The sequence below is a fragment of the Herpailurus yagouaroundi genome, unplaced genomic scaffold (genome assembly GCF_014898765.1).
Source record: "Herpailurus yagouaroundi ecotype Mexico unplaced genomic scaffold, PumYag 29, whole genome shotgun sequence".
Classification (NCBI taxonomy): Eukaryota; Metazoa; Chordata; class Mammalia; order Carnivora; family Felidae; genus Herpailurus; species Herpailurus yagouaroundi.
In genome coordinates, this window is record NW_024412377.1 from 116,353,477 (window position 1) to 116,373,783 (window position 20,307).

Consider the following 20,307-nt stretch of genomic DNA (forward strand, 5'->3'; position numbering starts at 1 on the left):
GGCCTCTATGATTCCCCATAGATAGAGTTCCAAGGACACGAGCTCATAAGAATGAACATCCATAGAAGAAAACTATGCTGAGAGTCAGGAGATAAGACAAACTACAGAAGCTCTCAAAGGCTGTGGATATTAGAATTACCATATGGAATATAAAATAAGTTTGTCTACTGTGTATAAATAAGAGATTGAGAATACAATGTAGGATAAAGAGTGGAAAATGACCATAGGTTTGAAAAAGAACCAAAGGGATCTTTTATAAATGATACATAGTAATGTAAATAAATAGACTGGTTAAGCACATTAGACACAGTGAAAGGGCTCAGAGCTGAAATGGAAGACACACCAAGATTAAAAGTATAAAAGAAAGATTAAGAGATATGGAGAGATAGGATGAAAATGTGTCACATGTTGAACCTGTTGAATCTCAGAAAAAGAGAAGAGCATGGAGGAGACATAATAAAGAAAAGGTATGATGGCAGAACCCCGTTCAGCATTGGGTAAAGTATACAAATGAGAAGCCAACGAATACTAAATCAGATAAGACATTCCTACTAGACATATGATCATGAGACTGGAGAATAGTGGAGACTTTGGTGTGGAGGTGCTGGGGTCGGGGGGCAGTTTCAAAGGACGGGTAACCCAGAAGGGAATGGCAGACAGATAGCTTCTATTTTAATAGAGAAGTAGAAACCAGAAGATAGTCTAATGATACCCTCAAAGTAATGAGAAAAAAAGCATTAACCTACAGTTCTGTATTCAGGAAACCCATCATTCAACGTTGAATGCAAAGTAGACATTTCAAACTAAGAGAATAGCTAAAGATATAATTGGTTTGTGCCTTTTAACTTTGGGGTGTGGGAGGAGGAAAATCTGAGGGAGGGCAAGAACATTGAGATGATTTAGGAGGTTGTGATTCAATCTCCTCATGAGCCCCAAAATACTTCGTAAATGCCATGTATAAAATGAAGAAACGCTTTATGTGAGTTGCTTGCTTCTGATGACTGATACAGGTTGGAATTGGCTGTTTTTGCCTGTTTGGCAGTTGATAAGGCTGAGCATTTATGTAGATGTTGGAAAACTGAGATGGAAGAATGATGGCTTGAGGAGGGAGAGCTGACAGACACAGTAGGGGTGGATGGCTATAAGGCTATGACTTTGGGATTCAGGCCAAGTTTAATGAGCTCTCCCAAGAGAGAGAAAATCTGAAGTTTTGCATTTGGAATAGAATCCCATTCACAGTAAGTTGTATTGTCAAGACTTGTCTACACGCTCAGTTTAATAGTCCATGCCTGAGCTAGTGAAAATAGCTGCATTTCAGAATATATATATATTTTTTTCTGTAAATTTTCTTTCTGAAAAGACTTTCTTAAGCTTTGATGGAAAGCTGGTGTAGTTATTTATCTGTGTACATTCATTGGAGGAATTATAATGAGGTCAGATGGTAGCCTAGGATTGGTGGAAATCTAAGAACAGGGTGGTGTTTGGAGGCCAGGACCAAAATCTTAAACATTTCAGTGAGGTTACTATGATGAAAACATTCTGCATTTTCACTACATTTGAGATCTTATTTTATTTTTATTATTTTTTAAAGATTTTATGTTTAAGTAATCTCTACATGCCACATTGGGGCTTGAACTCTCAATCCCGAGATCAAGGGTCTCATGCTATACTGACTTGAGCCAGCCAGGTGTTCCTAGTTTTCAGATTTTGTGAAACTACTTATAAAATTATTTGTTCATTTGTGAGTTTCAGACATAAGACCTGTATCTCCGAGAGATTCCAGTAAAGAGATATATATGGAGTATGAAAATAATTTTATTTTTTGGTGTTTTATTCTGTTTTTAATGGTAATAAAAGTCCGTATTACCATGATCTATTTGATCACTTACTGTGGGTGAAGAAGACTTAGAGACTGAGGTCAAATAGAGTTCTTATTTGTGTCTTTTAATCCATTTGTTGAAGTCACAGGTTATTGTTTGGCTGATTCTATACTGAATAAAATGTCTGTTTATGCACTTAGAATAAAAAACCGAAACCATTTTGTTTTTAACTAACGAAATCTGACTGAATCAGAACTCTTTAAAACTATCACATACTTTTGAATTTATGACTTTGTAGCACAGTGTACAGTGAATACTCTGAACATGAAGTCTTTGTGAAACTTTGAACTTGCTTGGCTTTGAAAACATTTCTTTGATCGTGGTTGTGTTGGCTTGATAGGATTTGACAGTCCTTGAAACTGGCTTTTATTTACTTATAGGCTCGTCAGTATAACTTACTGAAACGTAAAATGTACAGAACTCTGCTCTAATTATCTGATTTAAAGTAAGGATTTGTATTGATCTGTTCTCTACAGCCAGATAGTAAAGCTAAAAGTAATTTATTTTTCTTGTTTTACATAGATTAAATTCACAATAATTATCAGGTTTAATTACATAATTCCTAGCTGGTACAAGAAGTGAGAATATTCATTTTCTTAGAGATGTGTCTGATTATGAAAAAGACTATCATAATTCTTGGTAGATCATCGCCAATACAGGCTTAAGAAATCTCTCCTGCCACCCACCCTTAGTTGCATACACAGATTGACATTCTGATGTTTTAAATTCTCTTCGCTGAATCCAGGGAACCAAATTCCTTTTGAATCAAGCAAGGTGTAATAAGTAAAATACTTAAAAGCCTGCCTTTCTTGGTTTTGTTCTTATTCTATGTAGGAAAACATCCTAATTATTTGCTTGATACATCTTTTGCATTTGCATGGAGTACTTTTACTTTGTCAGATGTGTGTGCTTGCCTCTTCTGCATCACTGGCCAGTACTATGTAAGCAGAACTTAGATCATGAATGTTAGTGAGCTTTCCCCTTTTCAAAAAGTGCCATAAAATTAAGTTTTGCAAGCATTCTGTCATTTTTAGGTGGTAAATATTCACATGTTTACAGAATATAATATTGAAAGAGGATTCATTTGGTACAGGACTGTCAGTGTATAATTTTAAAATATATGTCAAACAAAAGCACTTTGGTGGGAATTCTAAGGCAAGATGTGTGCCTGTTTAAAATGCTAAAATGCCACTTTTAATTTTTTAAAAGTGATTTTATTTTTGAAAAGGTAGTCAACTTCTGAGTGTTCCAGAGGAGGTATTACTAGTACTCAGGGACAAACTCTGCAAGTAGAAAATAAAACTTAAATCATGGTCAGTTAAGTTTATATGTCATGAAGTCAGACCATTTATACTAGTTATGGCTTGTCAGGTATTAATTGAGAAATGTTTGCCTCTACCCTGGAAGTCTCAGTAATAAGACACCCCGTCCCTCAAGACTACAATGTTTCTGTCCTAACTGTCCCTGTTCCCCACTCATCTGATTTCTAAGGTGAGGGGAAAGAGATGTACTTATTATGGCGTAAGATTTAGGATAGCAAGACTGTTATCTGCCTCTAGGAAGGAAAATTGACATTTCTCTTCTTTCTCTTCTAGATTGTCTTTTTACTCGGGCCACTCTTCATTCTCCATGTACTGCATGCTGTTCGTGGCAGTAAGTACTCTGTTTATGGGGGATTATGTACCGCATACAATTCATGTGTTCAGCCTGGGTGTCCTCTCCTGTGTGGCCACCCCTGGCATCTCATCAGCTGTGCTCCATTGCTGGCCGCAGTTGAGAGAATGGATGCCTGTGCTTCTGCCAAAGCCAGTTACAACTGTTCAGAAGTATTTTTGTCCTTCATTTAAATTTTTTTTTTTTAACGTTTATTTATTTTTGAGACAGAGACAGAGCATGAACGGGGGAGGGTCAGAGAGAGAGGGAGACACAGAATCGGAAGCAGGCTCCAGGCTCTGAGCCATCAGCCCAGAGCCCGACGCGGGGCTCGAACTCACGGACCGTGAGATCGTGACCTGAGCCGAAGTCGGACGCTCAACCGACTGAGCCACCCAGGCGCCCCTTTGTCCTTCATTTAAAGGTAGCAAACGGACACAATTAGGGAGCAGGTTGCAAATTGAGAACCTTCAGGACTGTAGGGAGTCTTCACTGTTGAAGTAGGTTTTTCCTGACAGCGGTAGAAACCTAATCATCAAATCTGTAAACCTGGTGCTAAGAATTGGTTGATGTCTCCCTTTGGGACATATTTCCTGGAATGTAGCAACACCTTCTGTGTAATCACAGCAGGTCACTGATCTGAAATACCAGGCGAAGGTGACCGCTGCTGTGATAACCTTACCCTAACTGGGAGCCCTGGCCCCCTGTGCTTGGCAGGAGGGTGCGGCAGCCTGGCCTCTTTCCTCCTGGCGTCTGCTGGGTTTAGGAGTTGAGTTTTGATTAGCTGATGTGATGGCAGTTGTTGCTTCTTTTTGAGTAGGTTTTATTTTCCTTTCACCTTCTGAAGTATTTCATTGATGGCTTTCCACGGGACTAGAAAGGTTTCGGCTTCTGTGAGAGGCAGTTGCTGCTTCAGGAGCTTTTCATGTATACGGTTTTCAGGTCCACTTCTAATTGCTAGTCCAGAAAGCAGCATGGCCATTTGCACCTGCAGTACACAAAGCTGACGGTGAAGAGTTAGAAAATATTTGCATCTACATTCTTCATATCTAGAGACAAATGTGTATCCAGAGTAGCTTTAGGAAGACCCAGCTTTAGGGCATATACAAGGAATATGTATGTATGTATGATTTGAGAGAGAGAGAGAGCAGGAGCAGGGGAGAGTGGCAGAGGGAGAGAAAGAATCTTAAGTAGGGCTCAATCCCACTACCCTGGGATCATAACTGGAGCTGAAATCAAGAGTTGGGCTCTCAACAGACTGAGCAACCCAGGTGCCCCTACAAGGAGTCTTTAAAGGTCAATTCAGTTGACTTATTTTTTATAATGTTCCCAGTTTCCGTCTGTCTCTGTCTCTTTCTCTCTTTATATAAAGTTAAGAACAAATTTCCAATAAATTCCAACAAAGTTCCAACAAATTTTCAACAAAATTTGTTAGAAAAACTCTTAAGAGAGGGGGAGAAGATCTTCACCCTAAAGGATCAGCTGTAACTTTTAATCTTATGAATGGACTTTTATATAGTTGTGTTCTATGTAAATTTTTTCTCCCCCTTGGTCACATTAAGTGCTATAGAAGTATTTAATGCTTACATATAAGTCCATGATATGTAATATTAAGAGTAGACTGCTGGGAGTTAATTTGGTCTCATTTAGAGAGATTTTAAAATCAATTTTTACCAGAATCCTGCTTTTATTGGAAAAACCAAATCCGAAAAGTCAAAAGAATATAAAAATTACAGATGTGTGTGTTATATAAAATTCAAACCCACAATTTCACAACCATTTCAGTAGAACTAATTTTGGCTTCTTCAGCATTTCTGGATTTTAAGTCTTTTGTCTTAGGTTAATTTAATTTTGTGAGGAAGCAACAACAGGGTACTAATTCAGCAGAATTTAGGGCTTCTTTTTGAAAACACACACCCAAATGTTTCTGAAAACGTGCCATGAGGAATGTGACTTATTTGAAGGGAGTAACAAGAAGTACTATTCCAATATCCTCTGTTCATTTATCTTACTAGGAAAAGTTAGCATTCTTTCTAAAAGGAGCCACTGTATATTTTTTCTTTTTAAATAGGGCATAGAGACAGGGGGCGATGAAGGCTAGAGCCATTAGTAGCCTGAGAAATCTTCCCAAAGCGCAAGTTTGTGACGACACTGATGGCTTTTGAACGTTTGGATGTGATTTGTATGCCCACAGCCGACCTCACCAGGGTAGGCTTTGAGCTTTGTTAGGTCCTTCATCTGCATGTATCAGTATCTTTTCAGTGTTTAAGGAGAGAGACTTAATAATCTGCACCTGGGTGCTCCAGTTGGTTGTGCGCTCCACTCTTGATTTCAGCTCAGGTCACAATCTCAGGGTTGGTGGGTTCGAACAGTGTAGTTCGTCGTGGGTTCTGACTGTGCAGAGCCTTCTTGGGATTCTGTCTCTCTCCCCCTTTCTGCTTCTCCCTCTCAAAAATAAATTAACTTAAAAAATTAAAAAAAGATTAAATAAAAACTTGAAAAAATAAATACTAAGGAAATACATAAATAAATTTAAACTAAATAAATAAAATGTAAAAAAGAAAAAGAAAAAAAAAGAATCTGAGGTTGATACAGATGATTTGCGTTGATACTACTTTGTTGACTGACTCTAGTAATCCTCATGAAGTAGAAGAGGGATGGTTGCCACCCTTTTTATAAATGGAGAAGTAGGGGCCTTGGGAAGCTATTAAGGTCTGTAAGCTCTCTACTGGTCTCTTATTAATCAGGTTCCCTTGGTTTGCTGATTCTCTGCTTGATCTTAACCCTAGTCCAATTATTTTGAAGGTCAGGTGATGACATACAACTTTTACCACCTGTTTTTAATTGTAAAGTATATTCTTAGATGTATCAGTGTCCATATCCTATAGTTTACTGTTCATCTTTGCTCCTTTGACCCTTCTCAAAATAGATGTATATTCAGTCAGATATAAACTTTTACTGAGGGCTCTTCTGTAAAATATAAAACTAATGTACAGAAGACAAAATGATTATTTAGAGGGCCTCAGTGGTAAGCCTGCTCTGTGGACACCCAGGAGCATATGAGGAGGCAAGTTAGGGCTATAAGCAGAGGGAAAATTACCGACACTGTAGTTTGGTAATTGGGTATGAGCTATTAGATATAAAGTTATAATGAAAAGTTCCAATAAATATGTTTCTCAGAGACCAAGGCCTTTTTGGAGAAGAAAGTTGGCCGGAGCAGTCGTGCACTGCATTTCACTGACTCTAAGCAGTGGAAATATTTACTTGATGTGGATGTAGGCCCAAGCTTTTATTTCAGCCCCTGAACACACAGATGGCTCCTGCTTTCCAGCTTTCACATTTATATACAACATTTAACCACTCCACCTCCTCTGCCAATTCCTTAGGCAATGACTCATCTTGTTTCCCTAGGCATCTTGGCATCATGGGCCAGTCCCAGATTTGGGTGGAGATGTACAGTCATTTAAATTCTGAGGATGGCTTTTGATAGTCAAAATTTGTCAGGAAATCCTGACACCCAGAAATTAACTTGTACTTGAAGAAGTATCTTAAGAGAAGATATTCCTGACCATTGTTGTTCACCTCTGGCAGGCAGCCCAGCCCTGCACTTCACACAGCGCCAGTCAGCACCCATGAAAACCACCTAGGCTGGCAGGAGCATATGGCCTGGCTTCTTTGCACATAGCTAGTTTCTGTGCTTAGTGATGTCTGTTGAACTAGGCTGAATGCCAAAGATTCCAAATTTACTTGACTGTCCAGGAAAGAACCATGTTATGAGACTGTTCTTTTTTCAGTCCATATATATAAATGGAATGTATTGGAATATACTAAAGGAATGCACTAAAAAATTCTCCCAGCACAGTACTATTGAGCCTGAAATCTCAGATTGTTTATGTCACTGTCTTTTATGAAATTCCTGTATAAATTACCATAGTGGGGGCCCAAGTACCTTAGTGTAGGTGCTTCAGCTAGACCTCCTTCCCTGCCACAGAAAGGCTTGTGTCTGGGTCTCACCACCCCCACCTGCTGTGTTTGGATAGTGTTGCCCACTTGTCTGAATCTGGCTCTTTGATTTCCTTAAGATTTGTACAACCCCTTACCTCTCACTCACCATGTATTACCTAGTGATATTTCATGAAGATGTTTTCCAAGTTGTGAATTAATGCTGAGCATTGGGCAAGTGAACAGAGCCCAGGAACTACATGGATCTTAATTGTAACATGGGATTCTACATCTAAATTTAGGAACTCTGTGAATCCTAAAGATGGTGAAATTGAAGCCTAGAGAAGACTAAACAGAGGTCAGTCTTAGGGTGTTCTCCTGGCCAGTTCTGTCATCAAATGTAGGTGGAACAATATATTGCCTGGCTTAGGCTTAGAAGCTGTATTTCAAATAAGCAGAGCAAGGAATATCTCTTTGTGTTGAACATGCCGCTGTTGGTCTAGTCCAGGAGTCGGCAGAAGATTTCATTAAGAGGTCAGATCATAGTTAGGCTTTGTGGGCCACATGCAGTCTCAGTTGCATATTCTTCTTTTAAAAAGTCCTTTAAAATGGGGAAACTATTCTTTAAAAATGTTCAGTTGTTTATGTAGAGAGTATGATCACAAGTGGGGGAGGGACAGAGAGCAAAGAGACAATTGCCAGCAGGTTCTGCATTCTCGCTGCTGCGGGGCTCGATCCTGAGATTCGGGAGATCACGACCTGAACCATAATCAGAAGTCAGATGCTCAACCTAGTGAGCCACCCAGGCACCCCGAATGTGAAAACCATTCATAGCTTGCAAGCTGGCCCACCGACTCTACTTTAAAATTGAAAAAAGGAAAAAAAAATAACCCTCTCATTTTAAGAATAGGTTAAGAAACTCTTGTGAGACAACAGCTTTTGCAGTTAAGTGTTACAGGATCAAGGAAAGGCAAAATAAATCAGCTTCAAAAAATATTTTGATTAGCAATCAGATTTTAAAATAGCAATCTGTTTTAATAGAATAGTTAGTTTAATAGAAGTTAATATTTTTTTAAGAAATTTTAGGCAGAAAAAGGCTATATTCTACCCTTTGGGGATAATAATCAAAGAATACCAAAGTTGCGTCAACAGACATTGAATTTCCTTATTCAAAAAAGATGTATATATAATAATTTTTACAAAAAAAAAAAAAGAAAAACATGTACCTTCTAATTTTGTTCCATTGTGGCCCTGTACATTGAAAACTCCTATTTATTTTGACCAGGTCTTCATGTGCTCTATAAAACTATCATGAGGTTCTTCATAGAGATTCAGTGTTGGGTTCTCTCTGGATTAGGAGGAAGACCTCTCTGCACTTGTCAGGGAAGCATTTGCTGCCTGAATGGTAGAGTGTCTTCCTACAATCCTCTCTGGGTTTAAATATCTGGTTATATTGAGCATATCGATTCCTCTGTCCTTGTTGGCTTAAGGAATAAGAAATTGCCTTTATGAGTCTCTAGTAAGATCTCCACTAAGAAGCCCTTATTTCTTTTAAAAAATACTGGGCATAGTAACTTATTTCCATCCCATGTTCAATAGGTTTTTTGTTAAGAGTGGACACTTTATTAATTTTTTTATTTTTTAAAACTTACATCCAAATTAGCATCATTAGTGCAAAAATGATTTCAGGAGTAGATCCCTTAGTGCCCCTTACCCCTTTAGCCCATCCCCCCTCCCACAACCCCTCCTGTAACCCTCAGTTTGTTCTCCGTATTTATAAGTCTCGTCTGTTTTGTTCCCTTCCGTTTTTATATTATTTTTGTTTCCCTTCCCTTATGTTCATCTGTTTTGTTTATCTTAAAGTCCACGTATGAGTGAAGTAATATGATTTTTGTCTTTCTCTAATTTCACTTAGCACGATACCCTCCAGTTCCATCCACATAGCTGCAAATGGCAAGATTTCATTCTTTTTTGATTGCCGAGTAATAAGAGAGGACACTTAAAAAAAAAAGATGCTGGACATTTAACCCTACATACTGGCCTATGTACAATCAGTGGTTGTAGCTGATGTGCTCTAACACAGTGTGGTCAGGTTCAAATAATAGTTCCCCTGCTGCAGACAGGGAGGAATAGAGATAGGCCTCACTGGTTTCCTTTTGAGCCCTGAGGTTGATTTCCGCTCCAAGTCCTCCTGTGGTATATAGGTCTATCCTGCCTTTTTCAATAGATGAAAATGGGGGCAGGGAGCAGTGTAAAGGTTAGTTAAGTGTAGGATAGATCTTTGCTTTTCCTATTAGTACTTCTTTATGCTGTTTGTGCCTTATGGAAACCCACATGCCTCCTGCCTTTTCCTCGATGTGACAGCAGGGGCGACCCTAGTGGTAGGCTCAGGTGTTCCTTCAACAAACACGACTGTTGTCTTTGCTTCTGGGGAGTACTTCCGTGACCAACTACACCAGCTGCAGGTTATGTCTTTCAGGTAGAAAAGGTTTGGCCTTTTCTACCCTCTCTCATATTTCTAGTAGTGAACTTTCCACTTTGGAGCTTCCTTCACCAGAAAGTTGGATGTTTAGGATCAGGAGGGATCCAGAGGCTTAGAATCTCTCTCATTCTGCAGGACCCCATCTCCCACCAGCTGACCGAAATACTCATTGGCCAGCTGAGGCCAAACTGCACCACTCTCAGAGAAGAATCAGAATGGGCCAGAGGAGACTGAAGGAGATGGTAGATAACTATTTGGCTTATGGTAGAGGCTCACACCTTATAGTGTATGTAGAAAGAAGTCATGGAAGTAAATCCTGTGCTTAGTGCCAGACTTCTCTTTCAATGGACATTTAATGGACTCTTTCAATGTCCACTTCAGTGGACATTTAATATGTTTGTTTTCATGGGTTTTCATTTTCATAAGTTTTTTTCTTGCTGTTTGAACCCAGGTGTATACACATGGTTTTCCTTTTCAAATTGAAACTTACCTATTTAAAAAGTGAAATTTCATCATTTGAGTCAGAATCCAAATTAAAACAAAATGAGATTTTGGTTAAACACACAGGAGTGGCTGGTAACTGGCTTTTTTATCTTTTGGTTGTATGTAAGCAACTGACTCACTTTGATCTCCCAGAGAAAAAAAAAAAAAGGTTGATAGTAAAGACATAACACAGTCCAGAACTAGCCTCCCACCAGGTAATGGAACTGAACTTGCTCAGTCTCACTGGTCGCCTGGCTTTTCAGTGTGGCTGCCATTCTGATCCATTTACTCACTGGCTTGCTGTCATTGCTGAACTATAGCTCTTACATCCTTATAAGCTGAGTTTGCAAGTAGCCTATCCTGTATCCTTTTAGGTATCCTTTCTACACTTCTAACAAAAAAGAGAACCCTTTCATCCTTCCAGTGTAAATTCCAGAGGGAGAATACAGTGCAGATGTCTGGGTCAGGCGTGTCATGGGTCATCTTCAGTGTCCTCTCAAAAGTAAAGGCAGAGCTGTGTGGTTCAAATGGGGCTTCCCCTTCCCCCTTCAACTGTGTTGTGGGAAGACAGTGCCCCCGCCCCCCCGCCCCAGAGGGGAATTTGTAAGATTGCCAGAGAGTCTGTCAGGACTGTACACAATGTTGGATTAGAGTTCTGTAGTTCTTCTGAGTTTTCCAAGATAAGGAACGGACTTCCTTCCACCAATGTGTGTGTGTGTGTGTGTGTGTGTGTGTGTGTGTTGTTTAAATGTTGACTTTGAGCAGGGAAGGGGCAGAGAGAGGGAGACAGAGAATCCCATGCAGGGCTCGAACTCATGAACCGTGAGATCATGACCTGAGCTGAAACAGAGTTGGATGCTTAACAAACTGAGCCAGACAGGCGACCCTTGAATGTGTTTTAGTGCCTATATGATTGGCATAGGTATGTATGTGTGGGGACTGGGGGTAAGAATGGAGTTTACAAAGGCAGGGACTTATAGAGCCTTCTTATTATCAGCTGTGGCATTAATCCATGAGCTCTGTCCCTGTATCTAGGACTAGTAGAACAGTGGTGAGAGCTTCAGACATTGTTTCTCTAAGGCAGTTAGGAACATATTCTTTCCTTGACAGAAACTTTTTAAAGGAGCATATGCTGTTTTCTTTCCTCTTAAAGGACAAGCAACAGAATAAAAGGTTATAAACCCACAAAGTCAAAGAATGCAAAAGGAAACAATAGCCAATAGGTAATGATGTTGGGAAGCAGTTAGATGAGTGGTAGAACTCAAATGTCTAGTGCCTTCAGAGGGTAGGAGCTTAAGAGATCTGTACTGCAGAACCTGAGAAAGGCTTTGGACATGGAGCCACCAGGAAGATATGGTGAAGCTGTCTGGCAACATGGGTGGGGAGTTGTCAAAGTCTAGACTTGGCAAGTGATCCAAAGTCCAAGAAACTCAGTATTTACCCCTGGAGGTCTACTGAAATGGAAGATTTTTCATGGAGATGAACAGGGCTATAGGTTAAGTGATGCCTGACCTTCCCAGAGCTCCCTTGAGTATCTTGGACTCAGGGAAACACAGAGCAGGCAAATACAAAGCACAATTAGCCAGCCTCACCCAGAGCTATGACCACTGTTCTGACCACAGCCTGCATACATGCCACAGCCATTAGTCATCAGAGAAGCCAGAGCCTAGAGGGAGGGCAAAGTTAGGTATATAACCACAATGGGGGGGGGGGGGGAGGATTCCTAGTACCCCCTTAGGATGAAGTAATCTTTGGATCCCCAGAGATGGGGGTAACACCTATACTTGGGTAGATATGTAAGGGGAAAACTTAAAGGGGTAAAGGTTTCATCTGAAGTATATTGAACTTTGTGTTAAAGTCAGGGTCTTTGGAAGGAAAATACTGTTTGAAGATTTTAGAATCCTAAGTGAGGAAGGACCTTCAGCGCCCTGAGTTTCCTTTGAATTGAAAGCACAACATAGGACTAAGTGGAAGTTCCATTTTAGAGTTGGTATTGTTTTTTCTTGCTATGTCCTTAGCAGAGACAGGTGCAGGTCTCCCTAAGATACACTCATAGAAGGATTTATAACTCATAGGTATATGTTTTTAGTCTGCAGAACCGATGCCTTTAACAATTATATGAAAAGGCAGAGGCAACTAAATAACCAGAATAGGGACAGCTGCACTTTTAGGCAGTAATATCCAAACCTGGCTTCAGCCTCACTCAAGGTACTGTTATCCTGAAAATGAAAAAAAAAATTCCAATTAAGGTAGAACTAGTGAGGGGACTCTAACTGGCATGTTTGTGTCGCCAAATTGACTTCAGCTGCCAGATGCAAACTTTGATTCAACCAGAACCGACTTTCTTCTCAACTCCAGAATGTTGAGACAAGCCTCTTACTATTTATGTTTTTATAGCTTCAACAACAAACAAAAAAGGAAAGGAGGGGCTCTGCAGAAAGCCAGTAGGACTTTAAACCAGCTAATGAGTGCAGTTCAGTTGAACAACTCATGTTCTTTTACAACCATGTTGTACAACCATGTAAAAAGCTTGATAAAATTAGATAACCTCTGAGTCTTTGCCAGCTGCTGAGAACTGAATGCTCACAGCAGTGGTCAAAGAGCTGGGAATGGATTGTGTATCTATTTCAAATAGGCAGTGCCAATGCACACAGCCAACATACATTGTTTTCTGAGGAATGCATTTGATTAAGTGTATGAATCACAAATTATCAAACAGAATTTTTGAAATATACTTTGAAGGCATATTCTTACTAGATAGAAATAAAGCAAAAAATTTTTTTCAAAAAAAGAGACCAGATTTGCTTAAAGGGGGTCAAGTCTTTAGGGATGCACCCAAAGTCAAAGGCAGGCTGACAGAGAAGAGGGGAAATTCTCACCTGATTAGTGTAAAGTCATGGAACTAAAAGGGTGTATAGGTGCTAATCAGAAAATGTATTTCATTGTTGGATCAGAGAACCTGTACTTATTTAGGCAGATTACTGTATTATAAATACAGATTATTTATTCTTCGTTATCCTTTAAAGTAATCTGAGGATTGTGGAACTGTCAAGTAAACTGTATGAATGAATTAAACTTAGTCCCTAGATAAACAGGGCAGAAAACTTAGTAGGTTGGCCCAGAATAAGGACAACCTTGTGTTCAGAATGCTAGCAGTTTATCCCAAGACTTGGAACTAATGATAACAGTTGCCTCTTAATCAGAATTACAACACAAAACACAGGACAAGGCGCTGTCAACAATTGTCTTTTTTACAATTTCAAAAGTAGTCTAGATACAGTAATAAACTCTTCTAAAAGTCAAGTTTCTTGGGCACTTTTTCTTTTGCTTTTTTAAAAACAAACTTTTTAAATGTTTATTTTTGAGAGAGAGAGAGAGCGTGAACAGGGGAGGGGCACAGAGAGGGAGACACAGAATCCAAAGCAGGCTCCAGGCTCTGAGCTGTCAGCACAAAGCCTGATGGGAGCCTGAACTCATGAACCACGAGATCATGACCTGAGCTGAAGTCAGACTTAACAGACTGAGCCACCCAGGCGCCCCTGTTTTGGTTTTTAAAAAGATTAACTTTTCAGGTGTTAATGAGCATAAGAATGCTTGCCTAAAGCCCTATTCCATATATAATTTATACTCTGATTATTCAGTGGTTATTAATAGTAATGACTATTAATATTTAATGACTATTAATCATTTCAAACACCAACACTTTAGGGGTGTGGTGATACTAAAGTTTCTAGTTGGTATGTTAAACTCTTTATTTTTATCTTTTCTATTAGCTTTACCTTCAAGCCAGGATGAAGGGAGACTGGGCAAGACTCTTACGCCCCACACTGCAATTTGGTCTTGTTGCTGTATCCATTTATGTGGGTCTTTCTCGAGTTTCTGACTACAAGCACCATTGGAGTGATGTACTAACTGGACTCATTCAAGGAGCTCTGGTGGCAATATTAGTTGTAAGTATACAGGACGGCAGCCTATATGTTGATACTGATAAACACTGGGATAAATAAGTAGAAAACATGTGCTATTGAAAAAAACTATACAAAGGAAGATACTGTGGCTTAGTAATTTTTACTAAGAACACCGATGTTACTAAGTCATGTTAGGATAGACAGCAGATAATAAACTATGCTGCTTTTCCTAAAAGTTATAAAAACTTACTACTACATGTAGTTTTGTAAAAGGCTATGCCTACGGCGTTTTGGGTTTTTTTTTGTATGAACTGAAGAATAAATACCTTAAGTGCTAAGAGTAAAGCTGTACTTAAGACCTAACTAAGCAACTCCGAATTTTAGAAGAATTTCCTTTAACGTTAAAACTTCCTGTTGGTCACTAATTTTCTGTACCCTTTAACATACGCCTTTTGTTTATATTTATTTTTTGCAAACTGTTACAACTATGTATATGGTTTTTAAAATTAAATTACATCATTAAATACTTTTGTCCCATTCTAAGTAGAATTTGTTCTCTATAGGTAGTGTATGTATCAGATTTCTTCAGGGAGAGAAATTCTCCTTTTAAAGAAAGGAAAGAGGAGGACTCTCATACAACTCTGCATGAAACACCAACCGCAAGCAATCACTATAGGAACAATCACCAACCTTGAAGGTAGCAGAGTGCTCAGATCAAGCTGGCCCGCTTTCTAAAGGAAAATGATTGCAACCAGAAGGCAAGAGGATGCGTTTTCTTCATGGTGTACAAGCCTTTAAGGGACTGCTGCTGCTATACCTCTTGGATGCCCACTTTACCTGTGTGTATATAGTTCCCTTTAACACAGTGGTTATCTAATAGCTCTGAATTCATTTAAAAAACTTTAAGCCTTTCACTAAAACAATGCCCACCTGTACATTTTTTTATTAAAAAAATGTAATGCTTATGTACAAATGTGTATGTAATGTATGCTTTCTTAGCATGATGCCTGATTTAAACATAATACGTATTAAAATGTTTGAACGACTGCCTTGAGATGAAAGAACCAAATCAATACTTGTGTAAGCATTTGTATGTAGTCAGCTGTAATCAGGTGGTGAAAACTTTAAAAATCCCACATTCATTTCACTGGCTCTTTTTACAAGTAGAGGCTGGCAGCAAATACAATATCTCTCTTGATTTTGGTGATTCCTACAAGAAAAGAAAATAAGATTTAAAATTTTAAGACCACAAAGATAGCGATTCCCCTCTGGTGCAGTTTTAACACAACAATCCTGATGGTACAAGACCCTGTTGGTCTAAAAGATACCTGGAAGAGTCCACAGCCACCTCTGAGAGGGGGGAAACATAAAAACTTAGGCTAGACTCTGAAATGCCCAGTATGTCTCCGTGTGTGTATGTAGGGGGTGGGAGTGGTTCAAATTATTCACAAAGATTTATTACTGAGGAAAGGACTAAACTGTCAAAAGAAGTTATTGGCCCAAAAGCATGTACTTTCAGCCTATGTCAGGAGATCCTGTATTTTCACTTACCATGTGAAATTCTTTCTGCCCGAAGACAGGACAAATTTTATTATCTAAAAATGTTTAGGGGCGGCTGGGTGGTTCACAGTCAGTTAAGCATGTGACTTCAGCTCAGGTGATGATCTCATGGTTCATGGGTTTGAGCCCTGCTTCGGGCTCTGTGCTGACAGCTCAGAGCCTGGAGCCTGCTTCAGATTCTGTGTCTCCCTCTCTCTGTCCCTCCCCTGCTTGCACTCTCTCTCTCAAAACAAAACATAAACATTAAAAAAAAAAAGTTTATATAACGAGACTTAAACTTGGGTTGATGAAATAGGTCTGCCCCATCGAGCATAAGGAAACGTAACTCAGTTTCTGAACACCTCGTCTCAGGACACTGGTTGTGTCAGACGGAACAAACTGTAAACATGTTAGAACCACCGCCCACCTCTGTCACTACCACCTCGGACTGGCTATCCTTCCATGATCTGGTCTTCCTGCTTCCACCTTGCTCATCTACAGACTGGCCTACAATGCAACAGCAAGAATTGCTCTGAAACCCAAGCCAGTGCACAGCACTCCTGTGTTCAAAACCTCCAATAATCATTTCAGGAAAAAGGCCGGGGCCTAGGGGTTAAAATGATAATTTCTTTTCTCCTTCATACTATTCTACTCACTGCTCACTCTGCTTTAGCCACACTGGCCTTGTGCTGCTGCTTAAGTCTATCAAGCATAGACTCCTGAGTGGGCCTTAATGCCACCTCCTGAGTAGGGCCCCCAGGCATCTCCTCTATCTCTCAATTCCTATTGTCTCTTCCTCTTTTTCTTCTGTAGACTTATAACCACGTGAAATATTTTTTTTTTTAATTTTTTTTTTTCAACGTTTATTCATTTTGGGACAGAGAGAGACAGAGCATGAACGGGGGAGGGGCAGAGAGAGAGGGAGACACAGAAGCGGAAACAGGCTCCAGGCTCTGAGCCATCAGCCCAGAGCCCAATGCGGGGCTCGAACTCACGGACCGCGAGATCATGACCTGGCTGAAGTCGGACGCTTAAACCGACTGCGCCACCCAGGCGCCCCACCACCTGAAATATTTTAAGTGCTGACTTATTTTACATCTCCCCACACCAGAATGTAAGCTCCATGAAGGCAGGGATTTGTGGGTTTTTTGGTTCACTGCTGTATCCCCTAGTGCTTAAAACAATGCCTGGCAGACAGTACTCAATAAAAAATCTTACAAATGATTATACATAAAATCCCAAAACTTCTTCCCATACACTCTAAAAGTTTCTTTAAACACTACTAGATGGCCCTCCATGGCATTCCATTGGAAAGCATCTGAAAAAGTCTTCCTACATTGTGGTCAAGAACTCAGGTCTCACAGGATTTGCCTTATTAGAAAAAGCTTATAGACTGGATACTGACCTTCTGCAAATTTGTTTTCCAGCTCAGTATTTCCAATGGCTTTTGCTGCTTGACACATCTGTCTAAGCAGTTCTTCCAGGCGCCTCATACAACGAATTATGCTGCCTATAAAGAAAAGGAAACAAATTACTTATAAAATGGAAATAACCAAAACAGTAGAACTTTTGTTAACAGGCAAGATAGGAGAACATGGGATGATTAACTAACAGTACTTTGAGGGACTTCCCATCCAGTAAATCAGGTAGCAAACTTCCTTGGCTGCCTGATAGGCACTAGGAAGGATATAAAAAGTTAAATTTCCCATCCTTGACTAATGCTAGAGAGTCATGGACTTATAATGGGTTGACATTTGCTCTTATTTAGAAATAAAATGCTCTGGGAGCAGGGGAGAGAGCAACTTTGGGTGAAGGCCAGCAAAGACAACATATAACCAGGGTCTATTAAGAATGAGGAGGTCTCTGTCACAGAGTAACAAGGGACGACCACTGAGGCAATGCAGAGAAGTCTGACAAACTGCAGCTACTCAAGGATGCGGAGTGTGGCCTACTAGGGATCTGGATACCATCCTGTGAAGAGAATGCAGAGATTTTTTTTTTTTAAGTTTATTAGGACAAGCAGGGGACGGTCAGAGAGAAGGAGAGACAGAATCCCAAGCAAGCTCTGCACCATCAGTGCAGAGCCCTAAGTGGGCCTCGAACTCACAAACTGCGAGATCATGCCCTGGGCCGAGATGAAGTGTCAACTGCAGAGAATGCAGAGATTTTTATGTGGGGGAGTAATAAGAGGATCAGACTTGTCATTTCAAAGGTGCATCCATTCTTCCTGACCTTAAACAGACTTTCATCAGTGCCTTCTTCACACAGTGTGCCTCAAGGGAACACAAAAGAGGAGATGAGCCTCCTCCCATTGTATTTGACTCCCTGAGACAAGTGTTTGTATTAAAGTTGAAGCTGTAAACATCATTTCACATCTGTCTCACTTCAGCAAGAAGGGGCCTGGGATCCTTTCTCAAAGAGCTATGTGCTCAAGTTGGCAACTCTTGGGAGTTTACTTTTAATGTCTGATATACATTAGGAATACCTGTCTGACATGCCAGCTAGTAACTCTTAAGCCCTTACTTCTACTCCTTGTAACACTGAAATAATTCATCAGCATTTATCAAGTTCTTGAAATATACTCACTGTTTGGGGCTGAGTTTTCCTTTTTTTTTTTTTCCTCCCCTGAAGCCACCTATGGGCCAGAGCAATGAAAATACAACAATGCTATTGCACATTCTGTGAGTTTTGTTGGGATGACATTGGTAATGAAGATGAACAGCACACAGGTTACTTTAAAGACAACTGGGGATAATACCCTTCCATCTCTTATATACAGGATGTTCATAACTTTAGACTTGGTTCAAAGGACTGAGCTGAGGCACCAGGTCAGAGCAAAAAAAGAGCAAAGACTTGATGGAGACCTGGGTTCTAGCCCAGATTCTGCCACTAAGTAATTAACTCTGTGATGTAGGCCCTTACCCTACTCTCATTTCTAAGGTATGTACAACGATAGTAAATGCTATTTAAAGAAAGGGCTTGCTCTACCTAACTCTGGATGGTATCACTTGAGATAAGAGATACATAAATTCTTTGACATGGGCAAAACCGTAAAGGAATATAATGTCATGTCCATAGCCTTTTTCGCCCTTCTCTCATTAAAAGGTTCATGGAGTTCTGGGGGGAAAAAAAACTCCACCTCTCAAGTACACCCTATTTCTACTACACAATTCTGTCAAAGCTATTTAGCACCTAGCAAGGTACTTTATTAGATTCTGAGCACTTATTCTGTGGCAAGTCTGTAGTGTGTATTTTATGTAAATCATCTTGTGTGACATTTACAATTCCACGAGACAAGCACTGTCATTATCCTCATTTTCCAAAGAAGGAAAAGGGGAGAAAAAAGTTACAGACAATGTGAACAAGGTCAGAGCTAGGAATAAATGATGGAGAAATTATGTCAAAGATCATAGAAGTGAGATGTTTTCTAAATTTTCTCTAATGTGTATTACTTTAGAAAATTTCAATTTATAATATAGTTTACACATTTAAAATAATTAAAAAATAAATATTTTATAAGTTTCTTAGGACTTACTGTAAACCTCTTCACTTCTGTAAAAACCTTCATTGCCAGGACCAAAGAATTTACCATTAATGAGTTTCTAGAAACAATAAGTGGTAAAAACCGGCAAGTAGGATCTGGTCAGATAAATGGGTGTTTTCTGATTTTGGCAATCAGAAAGTCACTGGTGATTTGTAGTAATTTCAACAAAATGAGACAACACATGTCCCCAACAGAGCGGGGGAGCAGACGCTTGACACCCTATGTCCACTGTCTTGAAGTGTACAAACCAGGGATTACATTTCGTCTATGCCATTTACTATGTGAGGGACTATATTATAAGCAAGTGAGGAGTGACTTCTTGTGGGTGGTAAAAATATTCTAAAAATATATCGTGATAATGGTTGTACAGCTCTGAATACATTAAAAACCACTAAATAATACTCTTAATTAAAAGGGTGGATTTTTATGCTCCGTGAATTATAATCTCAATGTTGAGTTCTTTCCGGAATGGTGAGGTAAACCTGAGTTTAAAGGTCAGTGACATTGAAATGGACATTTAAAATGGTGAGTTTTATGTATATTTTGTCACAAAGAAAAAAAAATTCTGATTACTCAGAATTCAATGTTGCTTCCTACTCTAGACCCTGGCCCATGGCAACCATTAATCTACTTCCTGTCTCTATGGATTTGCCTATTCTGGACATTTCATATAAGTGGAATTATACAATAGTTGCCTCTGTCTGCCTTTATTATTATTATTTTTTTGATTAAAAAAAATTTTTTTTAGGGTTTATTTTTGAGAGAGAGAGACAGAGTTCTAGCAGGGCAGGGCAGAGAGAGAGGGAGACACAGAATCTGAAGCAGGCTCCAGGCTCTGGGCTGTCAGCACAGAGCCCGAAGTGGGGCTCAAACCCA

General features: G+C 39.6%; 2 protein-coding genes across 6 annotated transcripts in view; one reads left to right on the forward strand and one right to left on the reverse strand.

Annotated features, from left to right (window-relative positions):
• Nucleotides 1-15,321, forward strand: part of PLPP1 (phospholipid phosphatase 1) — a 91,344-nt gene extending 76,023 nt beyond the window's left edge. For all 5 annotated transcript variants that reach the window (XM_040453209.1, XM_040453215.1, XM_040453241.1 and 2 more), the window contains 3 exons: nucleotides 3,476-3,533; nucleotides 14,214-14,390; nucleotides 14,912-15,321. In XM_040453209.1, coding sequence (XP_040309143.1) covers nucleotides 3,476-3,533; nucleotides 14,214-14,390; nucleotides 14,912-15,043 — 367 coding nt within the window. In that variant the 3' untranslated portion in view covers nucleotides 15,044-15,321. The remainder of the gene's footprint in view (nucleotides 1-3,475; nucleotides 3,534-14,213; nucleotides 14,391-14,911) is intronic.
• MTREX (Mtr4 exosome RNA helicase) overlaps nucleotides 15,272-20,307 on the reverse strand; it is a 106,470-nt gene continuing 101,434 nt past the window's right edge. Inside the window, exons 26-27 of the mRNA XM_040453185.1 lie at nucleotides 17,293-17,397; nucleotides 15,272-15,558 (exon numbers count right to left, since the gene is read on the reverse strand). Coding sequence (XP_040309119.1) covers nucleotides 15,506-15,558; nucleotides 17,293-17,397 — 158 coding nt within the window. The 3' untranslated portion in view covers nucleotides 15,272-15,505. The remainder of the gene's footprint in view (nucleotides 15,559-17,292; nucleotides 17,398-20,307) is intronic.